This window comes from Ambystoma mexicanum, chromosome 13 (genome assembly GCF_040938575.1).
Source record: "Ambystoma mexicanum isolate Mex_15411 chromosome 13, UKY_AmexF1_1, whole genome shotgun sequence".
Taxonomy (NCBI): Eukaryota; Metazoa; Chordata; class Amphibia; order Caudata; family Ambystomatidae; genus Ambystoma; species Ambystoma mexicanum.
This window is the reverse complement of record NC_090938.1, coordinates 283,775,646-283,792,403: the sequence shown is the minus strand read 5'-3', so window position 1 is coordinate 283,792,403 and position 16,758 is coordinate 283,775,646. Positions and strand designations below refer to the sequence as shown.

Sequence of the window (16,758 nt, the reverse complement as noted above, 5' to 3'; positions counted from 1 at the left end):
GAGCTGGAGAAAATGATGAGAAGTGTGGGCAATACTAAAGAGGACACTGAAACCATGAGCAGGTTGCAACAAGAATGTGCGGGACACTGGGAGAGACTGCAGCTTAAATTATAAGAGATATGTAGAGAGACAACATGCGGGAGGAGATAAACCGGAAAGGGTGTTAGCATGGTTATATAAAAGTGAGACCCCAAGACCAACAATCAGGGCACTAGAGAAGGAGGATGGGCAGGTAGTGGATACCCAAGAGGGCGTGAAAAGAGAATTGCTAAAATACTATCAACAGCTGTATGCGGATGAAGGGGGAAGCGACCACAGGGACATAAGGGAAACACTGGAAGATAAAGGTATGCCACGAATTAGTGCGGAGGAGCGAGAGGACCTAGACGCTGCGATAACCCTGGAAGAACTAGAGGAGGTGGTGGTGCAGCTACCCACTTGCAAGACCCCGGGGGGCTGACGGCCTCCCTAGTGAATTTTACAAACTATACAGACAAGAGTTGCTCCCCCCGCTTTTGGCTATGTTAAATGAGGCAAACGAAATAGGAAGATTGCCGGAGTCCTTGAGAGAGGCGATTATTATACCACTCCCTAAACCCAATAAGCCGGGCAAAGATTGCGGATCATTTAAACTGTTGTCCATGCTTAATCAAGATAGTAAAATGCTCACGGCGGTATTGGCAAACAGGATGAAAAGGGTTATAGACAAACTAATACACCCGACCAGACTGGGTACGTCCCACATAGAAATATAACTAACAACCTCTGGCGGCTACACCGAGTTATAGAACACACAAAAGGGGAACTTCGGAAATTGCAATTTTATTGCTAGATGCAATAAAAGCATTTGACTCAGTTAAATGGCCATGGCTGATAGCAGCCCTGTCCAGTTATGGGATAGGACCTGGGTATCCTAAATGGGTCAAATTGCTGTACAGCGCACCGCTGGCCAGGGTTAAAATGGGAGCGATAATATCAGAAAGATGGCAATTTAGCAGGGGTACTAGACAAGGATGCCCGTGGTTCCCCATGCTGTATATCTTGGCATTAGAGCCCTTGGCGATATATCTAAGGCAACAGTATGACACGATAGGAATAAACATAAATGGAGAACAGCACTTGATTTCCTTGTACGCTGACAATATGCTGTTGTATTTACAATACCCAAAAGAAAACCTCCAATATGTTCTTGAAGTAATGGAACGATTTGTGGTGCTGTCGGGCATAGCGGTGAACACCAGAAAATCATGCATATTCCCTATGGGCAGATACGTCGGTATTCCACTAGAGAAATTGCGAGTTCTACAAATACAGTGGGAGGTTAATACGTTTAGATACCTTGGGATAGACATTTACCATACGGTTGAGGCAGAACACCAGCATAATACCAAGAAGGAGGGCAAGGGCATCGAAAATAGCCTGATGTTTTTGGGTAAAGCTCCCTCTGGCGATGATGGGGAGAGGGGCAATGTTGAAAATGGTGGTCCTACCCAGATTACTGCATTAATTTGGGAATATACCATATCTGATATCAAGACGATTCTTTGACAAGGTGCACAGCATGTGTAGAGGGTAACTCTGGCATGGGACGAGGCACAGGGTCGCCCTTTGGAAATTGCAAAATGCGTATGATAAGGGGGGCATAAACTTGCCAAACTTCAAAATGTATTATCTAGCGAGCCAACTACAATATGTGGCAAAATGGCTATCGGAAGACCCAACCTCAGAATCTAGGTTGTTTAGATAGGATTGTGCCTCATACTACTTGAAGGAAATCATATGGCTGTCCAAACCAGACATGAAAGAGCGCCCAAAGATGATGACACTGGGGTGGAAAATATGGCGCAAGGCCTGTCAGATAATGGAAAATCCGACTGTGTTCCCCGCAGGTGCCATTGGTTGTACTGGCAGGGAAAGAGGTGCAGTTAACGAAGATAATCAAACACTGTGAACCGGTAGCAATAGCGACATTAGGAGATATTTGGCAAGAGGGGAAGATAAAGGAATTTGGGACCCTAGTGGAGGAAACAGGGTTACATACAGGACAATATATTACATATCACAGGGTGGTACAGCGGATTAAAGAAACTTGGTCAGAAATAATATTTGAAGAAGAACCGGATACCACCATAGAAATAATATGATACAGCAGAGGGAGGGCACGAGATATCCAGGTTAGAGCTGGTAATGTCCAAAGTGAGAGAGGAAGTGGTACAACTACGACAGGACTGGGAGGAGGAGGTGGGTGCCCTGATGAGTGATGGAATGGGGAAGCGAGCGCAAGGGTACCACAAGAAAGTGTCAAGTAATGCGAGGTTATAGCAAATACAGTTGTTCATAACCCACAGGGCTTATGACACCTCAAAGGATAGCCAAATTCATTAATGCAGAAAGGCAAATATGCCCCAAATGTGGCGAACAAAATGCTGGGATGACGCAGATGTTCTGGAAATGCCCGGAAATCAAGAAATTTTGGGGAGAAATAGCGCTCAGATTGGAGGAAAAGGGGATTAAGATAACTGTGGGAATAGCATGGGCGTGTCTGCTCGGGGCTTTCCCCAGAACACGTAAACTCAAACATGTAGGCAAACTAAAAGATTTGGCGTATATACTGGCGAAGCGTAGGATCGCCATGGGATGGAAGGTGTGTCACAGACCCAGGATTGAGAGATGGTGGAAAGACCTCCAGAAATGGGCAGACGCTGAATCTGTAGTATGGCAGGATGCTAGTAACATTGGGGGGGAGAGGGGGAAGAAGCAGAAACCCTGGTAAGCTGGATTGAGTCCACACGAGTGGTCAAGCGACCAGGATCCGGTGGAGAGCGCGAGTAGGGAAACCCCTTTGCAGACTGCAGAAGTAGATCGCGAAGAGATGTAGGCTCGGGGGGTGGGGAGGGTGGAGGGAGAGGGAAAAGCAGTCAATAACGATTGTGGTGTTAACATTTTTGATATATTGTAAGATGTACTGCAAGTTTGGTTGTTGTTTGTTGGTTGATAGAAAACTAATAAAAGAAATTAAAAAAAGAAAAAAAAACTGCCTACAATCCATGGCATTTGTAGCACTATTGAAGTCTATCTCATTATATAGGAAATGTACGATGAGGGAGGGACCACACCCCTTTGCTATATTAAGGACCCAATATCAGGAGGAAAGCATTATTAAAGATTGGAAATTAGAGAGAGGGAGTCCTAATCCATCAAAATATTGGATCTGAAGTTCTCGCGGGTAATCCATCAAAAGTTAGTCCTGCTTGGAAAATCGGATTGGATTGAAAACGCAGATGCAAAAGATAGGGCCTGGTCTGTGGAAAGAGAAGAAAGGTTTGAATGACCTACCAATGTACCTGCAGAAGTTTCCATCGGCTCATTATACAGACCTCCTGATGAGATGTCGGCTGAACATTTTGCCTACAAAAGAGGTGCAATTGAGAAGGTACCAAATCCAGGAGGGAAATGCCTACTGTCTGTATTGCGAAGATAGAGGCCAGGTTGAATCATTAGCCCATCTGGCAATGAGATGCAGGGCTTTAACTGAACTCCGGACACTCTACCTAGGAGAGCAACTGGGTAAAATTACAATAATTGACAGCGGATGAATGGTGGGAGTTGGTGTTACTGGGGCAGAGGGTTGGGTTGTTATTGGTGGCAATGAAATTCATTGTGCTAATTCTAAGAGCAGAAGTCACATGAAGGGATTGATTGATGCCCCTGTTGTGGTTTATATCACTGGACCCTGTAAAGTCTCGTTCACTCTGAAGGTAGGGAATGGCTGTCACTTTTGGGTTTCTTTTGTTTATTTTTCCTGTCTGGGGAAGGAGCCTACCACATTGAAGTACTATGATTTGGTATAAAGGTGACGCTTTCTGGTACTTTTTAAAAATTGGATGAATTGTAAACTGTCAAAGGTTTCTTTTTTGCTTTCTGGTATGTTTGCATGAAACCAATTAAACTTTTAATAATTTAAGTGTTGTATCTGACATTGAGTGGTCTTTGATCCCCCCTCTATGTCTCTGGTCATATCATTTTGCAGGAGCAGAGGACGATCAGGCTAGTCCTGGTCTCATACTTCCCTTCGGTACAGTGCAAATATGTGCTTGTCCTAATGGACTACACAGTGGCCATTCATTACCCGAACAAGATGTGTGGTGTAGGGTCCTTGCCTATGTTCAGAGAAGCAGTAGTAATTTGGTTATGGGCTCTGGAGAACAAGGTGTCTCCGACATCGACCCATCTGGCAGGGTAAGAGAACATCATGGTGGATGTCTTGAGCAGACAGATTTCGGCCTCCTACGAGTGAGAGCTCTGCCAGGAAGTTCTGGAGGAGATCTTTACCTTCTGGGGAACATCTCGGGTAGACCTTTTTGCTTTCAGTGTGAACATGTAGTGCTAGTTGTTCTGCTCTAGGGAATTGTTTTGGCAAGAATCTCTGGGGGGCGGAGGATGGTGCACTCACGATCAAGCGGAATTTCCATCTAGTCTGTGCATTCCTGCCAATCCCTGGTATACTGCCTGTATTTAGGGTGTCTTTTAGGGTCTACTTTGATTCTGATTGTTCTGGACTGGGCCCTCAGATCGTGATGCCTAGAACTTCTGACATGTCCATTTGCCCTCCCTGGCGCCTTCCTTTGAGGGTACATTGTTAGGCAGAAACCTGTCCAGTTCCCTTTGGGAACACTGCAAAAGATTTAGGACTACAGGTGTTAGCAGTAAACCCACTTGGTAGCAGTCTGTACCACCCAGATTTACCTGGTAGCTGTGGCTGAGCAGTCAGACTTCCCTCAAGAAGAGTTAGGCAGTATGCAAAGTATGCACAATAGGCACTTAGACACAATAATACAAGCAAACACTGACCAGAGCTTTGGTATAAAAGTATATAATTATTTATTTAAAAACACACTGTTTGAAACACTCCAGCACTCTTAACACTCTAAACACAGTTACTATTATAATACATAGAACCCTTATTCCTTATCAGATAAGTCTTAGTTAACACCACTTATTTTCATACAGAGGTGAGCACTTAACTATAGATGGCACTTCAACAAGTTCATGAAGAAGGGAGGGAAAAAGACAGAATATGGGAAGGTTCACCACTCTAAGCTTTAGGAACACTATTAGCAAGGCAGAAGAGCAAAAGTCACTTGTGAGCCAAAGTCCATAGTCTGGGCCCACTCTTAGAGAGAGCAGAGCACAAATGCGCCCAAGATCACACAGTTACACTACTCTTAGAAAGTCTTGCAGAGAGTTCAAAAAGAAAGAGGCTCAGAAAAGTTTAGCCAGGGTGTCCCAGGCTAACCCAGGTTCGAAAGCCGGGGGCTAAATCTATCCCGTACAGTCGGCGGCAAGGGAAGCCGGGCGGGACATGGTACCTTAAGTGGGAATGATCCTCCAGCGGTGGCAGTTGTTCCTGGCAGCGGGTGCAAGTCTCGTCGTCGTCCAGTGGAAGAGAAGATCTCGACTTGGAGGAAAGATGAAGGTCGTTGCACTGCCAGGGAAGAAACCAGCCGCAGAGTTTTCCGGTTAAAGGTATTACCCTTTAATTCGCGGTTGTGGTAAAACGTGGTATCCGGTTGCTGGGGTGCTTGGCACAGGCAAGGCGGCCACGAGATACGTCGGGAAGGCGAAAAGACGGTGAAACTGGTTATCCCCACCAGTCAAAGGAAGAACACTCTCCGGCAGGAGATCTCCTCTGTCGTTGGGAAAAGTGGTGAGACTGTCCAGCAGGGCTCCACCAGTAGTGTCGTCGTGGCAGGTCGGCTCAGCTTCTCCCTCGTCGGATTCTTGGGTCCTGTGGCGACTTCTGAAGTTCCAGTCCCCAAAGCCCTGCTTTTATGCAGAAAACCCCCATTCACTCAGCCTAGCTGTCACTCAAACCTGCCAAGTGGTGAGCCGGCCGGCTCACCACTTGGGCCAATCAGGACGGAGTGCAAGTTGAGTTGCCTGGGCAACTCAGTCCAGGGTGCCTAAATCCACCTCCACCCCTCCTAAGTACCCCAGACAGAGTGGCACCACTTTGGAGGGCTTTTGTGGAGAAGCCCGCCAAAAAGTGGAACAAAGGGCTCGACTTGGGTTGGAGTCACAGAAGAGAACACAAACGCCATTTTAGAACCGAGTTTTGGCAAAAAAATACCAACCGGAGAATTAATATTAATTAAATAAACTGGTGGTATGTTCGAGGCTATCGTAATTAAATAAATAAAGATAGTAGCCTCGAACAATGGGAAAATCCCATAGAGAAATATTTGCGGTTGAATATAAAAAGTAGTATCCACTGCCACCAGCCAAAACTCGATCAGGGGGGACGGAGACGTGCCCTCTCGACTAACAGACCCCGGGGCAATCGAATTGCCCCAGCCAGTACGTCCACAATATGATGGTTTGTACTGGTTTTGTTCAGAATTTAAGACTAGTAAAGTCAATGGTGACTTTACAGACCCTGGGAGACAGTAGTCAGTCCCAGGGTATGGAGTCTATACTGGGGAGTCACTATGACATCCCTGTGTTACTGCACTGAGGGTGCTGTGTAACACACATCACAAAAACACATGAAGCCCTATGGAGTAAAAGACCCCATAGCCCATCAAACACATCTAGAGTCAAAGAAACACACTCCAATCTCCTGCAAAGAGTCTCACTCTTGGCAGGAGAAAAAAAAATAAACCCCAAAAATCCAGCAGCGCTGCTGGGGGACTCACTAGGTTAGGAAATTCAGTCTAAACAGAGAATTCTCCCTAACATACATCTGCCCTCACAGTTGGTGGGCAAGTCCTCCACCGGAACCTCAGCAACCCAAACCTTCATGCTTGGCAGCTTAGTGGCTGAGATATAAAGAGTAGGATTTGTGGGTCCACATCCTGATCTATTCCTTTCAGCTCAAATGCCAGCCATGAAATGTATGTATGCCTCCAGATGGCATACATTCTGTGCTTGGTGTCAGGAGAGGAATCTGGACCCTTTCCCTCTGTTTTGAATTATCTGCTTGCTTTGGCCCAAGACACTTCAGATTGGCACTGTGAAGGGATACTGGGCTGCTATTTTGGTCTTTAAGAGAACCCCAGAGCAAGGCTCTTTCTTAAAGATCCCGGCAGTTTGGCGGTTTTTTCAGGCATTGTGCAATCACTTTCCCACTCGCCAGTTAGTTGTTGCGGTGTGGTGTTTGAATTTAGTGTTCACATTCTTGATGGGCACTCCGTTTGAGCCCCTACATTACTGCTTTTTAAGATTCCCCCCACCCCTTCAAAGTGATTTTCCTGGTGCCCATCACTTCCACGCGATGGGGTGAGCGAGTGGCAGGCATTGTCTGTTAAACCGCTCTACTTGGTTTTTTTTCCAAAGAGCAGGTGATGTCGACAGTGGGACCATCCTTCCTTCCTAAGGTAGTCTCAGACATTCATCTCTCTCAAAAGATCCGCCTTCCTGTGTTTTTTCCTCTGCCGCATCCTTGCGAGGCAGAGGAAAGATTCCATCGGCTTGACACAGTGTGGGCCCTCGGCTGCTATGTCTCTCAAACGAGGCACATCAGGAAAGATGGACAGTTCAATGTGGGCTAAGCTGGTTCCCGTGCTAGCAGGGCTGGGATTAAACAGACCCTCTCAAGGTGTATCATTTTCTGCATTTCAGAGTTCTACGATCTGGCTGCGAAAGCTGTACCTGAGAGGGCCCGGGCTCATTCAACCACAGAGCCGGCAGTGGCGGGCAGGATCCCCATCTTGGGACATCTGCCAGGCGGACTTGTGGTCCTTGTTGCACAAGTTTACCAAACATCACTGCGTGGAATTCCGGTCAGGGCAGGGTGATTGCTTCAGCAAAGCGGTCCTCCAGAGTTTTCTGATCTAGCTGGTTGGCCCCTGCTCTGTTCCCTCCTCCAGATCTACATAGTGATGTTGGAATCTATCATAGATGAGAAACCCGTGGGAGGAAGGAATCCATTAGAAGAACAAATTACTTACCACCAAATAATGTTGTTTCTGATGGATGTTCCTTCCATCGCCTCGTCGCCTTTCCAACCTGCCCCTCTTGGCAGATAGCTCGTATAATGTATCTGTTCTGCGTTCCCCCAGCGGCTGAATGCTAGGGAAAAGGCAGAACTGTGGTAATGGGCGCATGGACTTCGATATACATTGGCCTTGGCGACATGTCTAGCGCGGAGCACTTACAGGCATCAAGAGTATTTGATGTGGAGCCCCCGGGTGACAAAAGAATTTGATGACAGCTGTGCATATAAGAGGAATCTGTGGGAGGAGCATACTTCAGAAAGAACATTACAGAGAGGTAATTCATTTCTTCTTTAGTCTTGTTTTTCCTTCATAGGGGGACCGTAACATTTAAACATTTCCATATCCTTTTGTTGGTGGAAGGGCTTGGTGTCCATTCTTATTACATCCTTGGCTTTTTTTATTTTTTTTTAAGAACTTTATTTTTAATGTTTTCTGTACATAACAAAAAGAGAAATCAAAAATTGCACCAACAGGGTGCGCATTAAACAATATCCCTCATACCCATCCCTTCCTAGTCACCTCCCCTCCCTCGCATCCCCCGTATTCTGTGCAGATGCCTTGTCAAAACTGTGTTCGATGCCTTCACTCCTGAGTGATCAACTCTCAAGGACCAATTAACCCGGTCTGTCCTGTTTGAGAGTTTGGGGTTTCTGAGTCTGAGGATTATGTGCTGTTCATCAGATATGACACATATGGACCCCAAATATCAGGGGGACGCACATGTAATGGAAGCGTTCTAATGAATTCTGTGTCTAAGTCTTGACAATATATGATGTCCTTTTCCCAGTCTTCAATCATGGGGAGCGGGCTTCTGCCCCATGTCATGGCTACTCTTCTCCGGGCCAGGACCATAAGGAGTGCCGTCAGCCTGCGTGATGCTGGTTGCATGTGTCTGGTAAGTCCCAGGAGGGCTCCCAGAGGGAGCGGGGTTACCTGCTCTCCCACAATTTTGGAAGTTTTCTGAATGACGGCGGACCAGAAGCGGTGCACGCCTGGGCAGCTCCATGCCAGGTGGAAGAAATCTGCGTTATCGGATGAGCATCTTTCGCATTGGGCCAAAGTCTCTGGGTGGTGCTTCTTTTTCTTGGCTGGGGTGTAGTACGTTTGGTAAATGAAGTTAAAGTGGATTCATTTATATCTCGTATTTAATGCAATTTTTTTGGTTTGTCGAAGGATGTATGCCCAGTCTTCTGTGGGTATTGGCTCCAGAATGGCAGTTTCCCACTTCCGCTGGGCTCGGGGGATGGGCTTTCGAGTGTCTTGTGTAAGGGATTTGTACAAGGTTGACACCAATCTTCCCTCTCCCTGCGCTTGGATCACACTGTGTAGCAGGGTCCACGTGGGTGGCTGCTGAGGGAATGTGGGGAATACCCCTTGGAGGGTGTGGCGTAGTCTAAAATAAAGGAATACATCTAGGGAAGAATTAGCTCCTCTGTCTTTGGCCATTTGTGGGGTTAGAAAGGTGCCCTCCGGGAACAGGTCTCCCAGAGATTGAAGGTTCATTTTGTCTACCCATATGAGAAACACTTTTTCATTTGTGAGGGGTATTCCGGGGATGAATTTAATGGGGAGTAGGGGGGAATAACGTATGGTTATGCCATATTCTTTGGCCATCCTTTTCCAGATAGCGTAAGTGGATAGTACTGTGTTTAGTGTCTTGTGTGGGACGGGGAGATTGCTAATTATGACTGCGCTAAGCAGTTCAGGGGACGCTAGGGCTCTTTCCACTTGCACATGTGGGCGGACATAGTGAGCCGAATACCAATGACTCAGAAATTGTGCCTGGGCCGCCCAATAGTAATTTTCAACGTCTAGGAGTGCCTCTCTGTTGGCAACGTTAGGGTGCTGTAGGCCACTCGTGCCGGTTTCCCGGCCCAGAGTAGTTCTAGAATCGAACTCTTGACTTTTTTAAAGAAGGATTTGGGTACGAGTAGTGGGATATTCGTAAAAAGAGAGAGCAATTTGGGGAGGATGACCATTTTCGTCAGGGAGGTCTTGCCCCAGAGCGTCAGCGGAAGAGACTTCCATCTCTGGACACGTTCTTGTATGGAGTGTAACACTGTTTAGTAGTTATCTCTAAATACCTTGTGGTGATTGCTGGACACATAAATGCCCAGGTAGCGCACTTTGGACTTTTCCCATTTGAACCCATGATCATCTCTGAATTCTGTCGTGTGAGGGGTTAAAGGAAACACTATTGATTTAGAATGATTTGTTTTGAGGCCTGACATTCTTCCGAATTTTATCACTTCCCTCATTACAGGGTTCAAGTTGTTTTGGGATCGCTGACGTATAGCATGACGTTGTCGGCGTAGAGAGAGACTATCAGTTTATGGGGCCCTAGTTTCAATCCGCGGTGAAGATGTTCGGCCCGTAGCCTCGACGCCAAGGGCTCCATAACCAGGGCGAAGATGAGGGCTGAGAGCGGGCAGCCCTGTCTTGTTCCGCGTTCCAGTGTGATGCCTGGGGACCTAGTGTTACCTACTGTGATGTAGGAGAGTGGCTTATTGTACAATAGTGACACTAGTTTAAGGAAGAAGTTGCCTAGACCCATCTGCCTGAGCGTTGCAAACATAAAGGGCCATTCGACGGAATCAAACGCCTTTTCGGCGTCCAAGAGGACTGCAATCGCCTGTTGTGACGGGTCAAGAGCCTCAATAACGGCGAGCAGCCTCCTGATGCCATAGGTTGTGCTACGACCTGGGATGAAGCCTGCCTGATCGCCGAGCACCAGAGCCGGCATCAGTGGGAGCAATCTCGTTGCTAGAATCTTTGCCAGGTTTTTTGTTGTCTAGATTTATTAAAGAGATCGGCCTGTAAGAGGCACAATCCTCTGCAGGTTTGCCGGTCTTATATAGTACCATCACATTGGCTTCGCACATCGTGGGTGGGAGTGAACCTCATTCTATCGACTCTTCGAAGACCTGACCTAGAAGGGGAGCCACAATTGAAGTGCGTGCTTTGTAAAACTCTCCAGTAAGTCCATCTGGACCCAGAGCTTTCGTGTTTGGGAGGGCCTTTATTGCTTCCTGGATCTCTTCCAGTGTGATCGAAGCGTTCAGGGGTTCTCGTAGTTCTGCGCTGACCCAGTAAAGTTCAGTGTCATTAAGAAACTCTTGTATTGCTCCTGGATCTGCAGCACCCTTTGAGCTGTACAGGGTGCGGTAGAAGTCGCAGAATGCCTTGCAGATGTTTTCTTCCGTGTATGCCAGTTGGCCTTGTGCATTCTTTATACATTCAATGCGAGGTGCAACTTTATCGATCGAGAGTAGGCGGGCCAGCAGGGCTCCAGGCTTTTGACCCTCTCCATGTTGTCTAACCTGATGTCTGCGGCCCATGAATTTGAGTTCTCTTTCGGCTGTTTCTCTGAAGTGCTTGAGTTCCACTTTCATCTTAGCTTGGAGTCGTGGGTCTGGGGAGACGGAGGATTTGAGCTCTAGGTCCTTTAATCGATGCTCAGTATCCGTGAGTTCTCTGCGGATTTGTTTTAACATGCTGTTTTCTTTTGCCAGGCATATTCCTCTCACATAGCATTTAAGTGTTTCCCACACTGTACTGGCTGAGTCGACTGAGTCTTTGTTCGTATCAAGGAAGGAGATTATTCCCTGGTTCAGTTCTGCTGCGAAAACAGTGTCAGTTAGTGAACCTGTTTTAAATCTCCAGTGAAGACCAGGGATTGCGGAGCCTGCTGGGGTGGCTTCAAGTACGACCATGGAGTGGTCTGAAAAGGACCTTGGCATGATTTGGCTTTTTTCCCATTGAAACGGGCTGCGGGCTGAGGCTAGGATATAGTCGATTTGTGAACTAGAGTGGTGAACTGCCGAGTAGAATGTGTATTCGCTGGTGTTCTGGTTATGGTTTCTCCATGTGTCTGTTAGACCAAATGCCTGACAGATCTCTTTGACTTGGGCACTGGCTTTCGAGGGCGACCCTCACGTATTGTGTGATTTGTCAAGCTTGGGATCGAGTGGGGTATTGAGGTCCACTCCCCATATAATGGTCGTTGCGTTCATCTCTCCCAGCCTGGACAGCACCCAATTGAAGTTATCTGGTCCGTCTGTGTTGGGAGCATAGGAGTTAACCAGGACCACCTCTTTACCGGCTAGTATTCCTCTCACCAGCAGAGCTCTCCCCTCGCTATCTCTCCTTGAGTCGATCAGACTGAAGTTCGTTCTCCTATCTATCAGTATCGCGACTCCCCTGGCATATGACGAGTAGGATGAGAAGTACCGGTGGCAGCCCCATGAGATTCCGAGGACTTTGTGAGATGTGTTTCTTGTAGAATGGCAATGTTAATTTTGTGCCTTCGCAAATATTGGAGGATCTTTCTCGTTTTCGCCGGGTGGTTGCCCCCACGAATATTCCATGTGGCAATTTTATATGTCGTCATTGTCTCTTGGGGGAGGTTTCATGGACATGCTGGACCGAGATTCAACGGCTGGCGTGGAGTCCAGGCGTTCGGGGGGAATCTGAGTTCTTGGCTTCTGCTTGCTTGATTTCCTTGGTGAGGTCAGCGAGAGATGAGGGTGCAAGATACTTGGTGACTTCTTGGAACTGGGATCACTGCCTTGAGTGGGCAAACCCCAACTGGCCCATACTGAACTAACTCTTGTTGGCAAAACAGCCAACGTTGCTGTGCATGGGGCACTGGTGGCCCTCCAAGAGGGGCTGGTTACCCACGTCTGTTACTAGATTTGTTCCGTGGTGGTGAAAGTAGTTGCGCCTGGGTGATACTTTGCCATCATAATGTGTAACCGTCTGGCGAAAGTTACGGAGGGTCTCTTCTGGGTCGGTTGCCTCTTTGTGATCTGCCGTTATTTGTGACAGGTCTGCATCCGGAGCGGTCCAGGTAGTCACTTGTTTCTTCTGGTGTATTAAAAAATTGGGTTCTGCCCTCGTGTTGGATGCGGAGCTTGACTGGGAACAGCATCGAGTATTGAATTTGATTTTCCTGCAGCCTGCGTTTCACTGTTGTGAACGATCGTCTTTGGGCCTGTACCGCTTAAGAGAAGTCTGGGAAGAACTGAATTTTGTCCCCCTCAAATTGGCGGTCACCTTTGTCTCTGGCGGCTCTCTGAATTGTGTCGCGATCTTTGTAATTAAGCAACTTCGCTATAATTGGATGAGGGTTCGCTCCTGGGATTGGCCTTGTATTGGGTATTCTGTGGGCTCTCTCGACGACGAACATCTTGGAAAGGACCTCTTCTCCAAACAGCTCGATGCAGATTTTTTCCACATCATCTTCCATCCTGGTAGCCAATTGGTGCTCTCTAACGCCCACTATCCTGATGTTATTACGCCTGGAGCGGCCTTCCAAGTCTTCATTTTTGGCGCATACCGCTTTCATTTGTGATTCTAGTGTGGACACTCTGGATGTAAGGGAGGTCGAGCCGTCTTCGAGGTCTGATACCCTTTGCTCCACCGTGTCCAATCTGTCTGCGTGCTTTTCTAGTCTGTGTTGGAGCATGTCTACTTTGGATGAGAGGGTGTCGAGTTTGCTCCCAAGGCTGCCTATACCGGCTTTCAGGTTGAGCAGGATTTCTCGAATATCAAGATCTTGCTCCACAGCCTCATCTTGGATTGGAGACTGAGAGTGACTACTGGCCGCAAGTGCTTTGGTTGAAGAGCTGCCCTCGAAGTTGAGTTTTTTCTGGAGCCTGTCTGTCTTCCCCATAGTTGCTGTTGTTATGGAAACTCCTATACCACCTTTGGTGAGCAGTGCGGGTCTGGGACCTGCTGGTGGAAATTCGGGAGGCGCTGTGGGAGCGTGCCGGCTGGCTGTGGGAACGTTGGCTAAAGCGTCTGCGTTCTCAAACTGTTTTTAGTTCCACTACTGGCACTGCTGTTCCTGGAATCCCTCAGAGGGATGCGTTGACTTGTTGCCTCGCAGGGAAGGTAAGGATTTGGCGTGTCTATGATGGCTTTTGAGAAGCTGGGTTGTTTAATGCTGTGGTGGTCTTTTTCATTGGGGTGAGAAGGTGCAGTGCCGCCGGTTCTGCCGCTTAACGTACCGCGGCCTAGTCTCCGCTGCCGCTCACACGCGCCCCTCCTCTCACCCCGGGACCGGGTTTTTCCAGCTGCCTGGGCCTCTTATGCTGCCCAGCGTCGCCTCCCATGACCGCGCGACAGCGCTCCCGGAGCGCCGCTGGCCCCACTTTGCGGGCGGACTGGGAGCCGCCCAATGCTCGGATGGTCTCCGATCATATGATTGTCACTCGGGGAGACCCAGGGATTTGTGCGACAGCTGCCGTGGCCACGGGGGCCAGAGGGGTGCGTGGAACGCTCGTACCTGTCCGCCCAGGCCGGACGTCTGCCTTCTTCTTTTTCTCCTCAGTCAACTCGTCCAGGCTCCACTGGTTCCGTGTCGGCTCAGCGACCGCCGGACCTCTCGCCGCTCGGGGACCCTCCGGGTCGAGGCAGACGCCCACGCAGGCCGCACCTCGCGTCCGCGGGGAAGGGGGGGCGGCACCTTCTTGTGGTAGATTCGCCACACACATCCACAGGATCGATGAAATGAATATAACCCCCTGCGAGCAATCGCTTTCTCTACAAGGGGGAGGCAGCGTCTGTCGGAATACACCCCACGGAAGCAGCGATTTTTCAGGATATTCGTGGGAGCTACACCGAGCTCACAGGGAGGACGCCATCTTGGACGGCTCGCTAGCGCCCTCATCCTTGGCTTTTTAAAGGATGTACCTCTTTGGGTGGGAGGAGTGTACAGTGTCCCCTGCTTTTATGCTGCATGACATCCATGGGAGGTTGACTTGCCTTTTGGGATGCAAAGGGATTTCCCCTTGACCTCACCCTGAGGGATTTACCTCTTCGGATGGGTGCAGCGTTTCGTGAAGAGATCAGTACTATCAATGACGTATCTGGAAGGATTATCTTTTGGAGTATGGGGACAATACAGTGTCTGTACTAGTACATTTTTTTACCCTTCTCTTCACTTGATTCCTCTTAGGATGAGAAGATTTATGTGTGTGTGTGTGTGTATGTGAATGCCGTCCTCAATATGTTAGCGGGGGATAAATTGCAGTGGAGGAACAGGAGTTTTGTATCCTTAACTCTATCACCCTTAACCTCTATCTGGATCAATTGCTTCTAGAAGCCAAACGGAGTTACCTCTCAATACCCAGTCAGTTGTGTCTCTCTGTGGCTATTTTCCAAATCTTAAATTAGTGTACTGCTTGCCAATAATTTAGTGATTTAGAATGTTTGATTTGTTTTTCAAAAATATATTCAAAAAAATATGTGCAAATGCATTTCAGATCTGAAGTTAAATGGACAACTTCCAAAGGTTTGTGTTTAAAACATTGTTTAGAGATTAACAATGTCACTATTGAGATGGTCTGTTTACCTAGTATCTATCATTCCTTAGGACGCAAATGGAGCAGTGGACTTTCATGAAGTTATTTTGTCAGTGGCTGCACAAGATTGTTCAAAACGGGCAGAGGACTTGACTCAGCTTGCATTCAAGGTATGGAGGAAAGAGTGGAAAGCGTTTGGGGGTGATCTTGTCTTGTATGTTCTTTATACAACAGTGTGTCCCATTCTGCTGCTTTCATTGAGGTCTTTTGAAGGAGAAAACATAATTATATTTATTGTAACTAGAAAATTTACATTTCTAAAAGTAGTAACAGTGTTGGGCGAAAAGTGCAGCTTGTTTCTTGAAAATAAAAGGTCAGAGGGGCTAGAGTGCAGAATCAGGGTTCCTTAGTAGTCTCAGTTGAAGTACTGTAGTTCCCCTCTAGTTCCCTCTTTGCTCTCTCCCCCATTGCTGGACTTGATATGTGGTTAAGAGGGTTGCACTTGATTCTGAGGTAATGGAGCAGGAAACAAAAGAGGGCAGTCCATTGATAGAGTATTTTGGTGGTCAGCAATAGGTGATTGGGGGCTCTAGTGGAGCTATTTTTACTTGATTTATTGCTACTCTTTAGTAAAAAAAGGTTTTTGATAGAAATGACATCTAAGTTGCATGCAGGCTAAAATTAAGAGTACAAAGTATGAAAGAAGGATGTATATATACGCTTGAAGGTGAGAATAGCTGGAAGAACTTTTTGGTTTTACTAGAGTTGCAGTTTATAGAAAAGGGAGCCATCCAAGATTGGATGAATAGAAAGATTCATTAAGCTGTATGGTGAAACGAGGCACATACTAAAAGTCCATCTGTATTTCAGTGGCAGTGTAGACAATACAAAGAAATACAGGGTGTTGCATGTAAAAATGGGGTCAAAGTACTAAGTTGTGTGAGATGCCAAGATGGTGGAAAAGATAATAGGCCAAGGGGACAGAATATGAGCTGCTTGAAAACCAAAAGGAAAGAAAGTAGTTGTAGGCCAATAGAAAGTTGTTTGAAGGATAGTTTGATTGACCTTCTTGAATGGTGTTAAGTCAAAGATAATGTAACGAAATAACTAATGCTTTGCAGGAGTACAAAGATGAGTAGTGGCTAAACAGCTGTGATGAATCTGATGGAGTCATCACTGATTCCCCGTTGGTAACCTCCTCCCATGCGGCCAGAGGATGGCAGCTGCTATCTGATCCTGACCCTCGGAGAAGCAATATGAGGGAGGATCACATGGGAGGAGACAGCCTCCGGGGAGATGATAGGACTCCATCTGGAGATGCATGGTATTCCCCATCCTTCCTTGAGAAGAACATCCCCTTGCCTGAAACCCTCAAGGCTTATTGCCATGTTTCCACCCCCTTTCTGATGAACAGCAGGAAAACCCCTTTGATTAGATATGTGGAACAGTTTTGC

General features: G+C 47.4%; 1 protein-coding gene across 4 annotated transcripts in view; it reads left to right on the top strand.

Annotated features, from left to right (window-relative positions):
* Window positions 1-16,758, top strand: part of LPCAT4 (lysophosphatidylcholine acyltransferase 4) — a 2,084,283-nt gene that overhangs the window by 1,476,607 nt on the left and 590,918 nt on the right. For all 4 annotated transcript variants that reach the window (XM_069633760.1, XM_069633761.1, XM_069633763.1 and 1 more), the window contains exon 12: window positions 15,376-15,474. In XM_069633760.1, coding sequence (XP_069489861.1) covers window positions 15,376-15,474 — 99 coding nt within the window. The remainder of the gene's footprint in view (window positions 1-15,375; window positions 15,475-16,758) is intronic.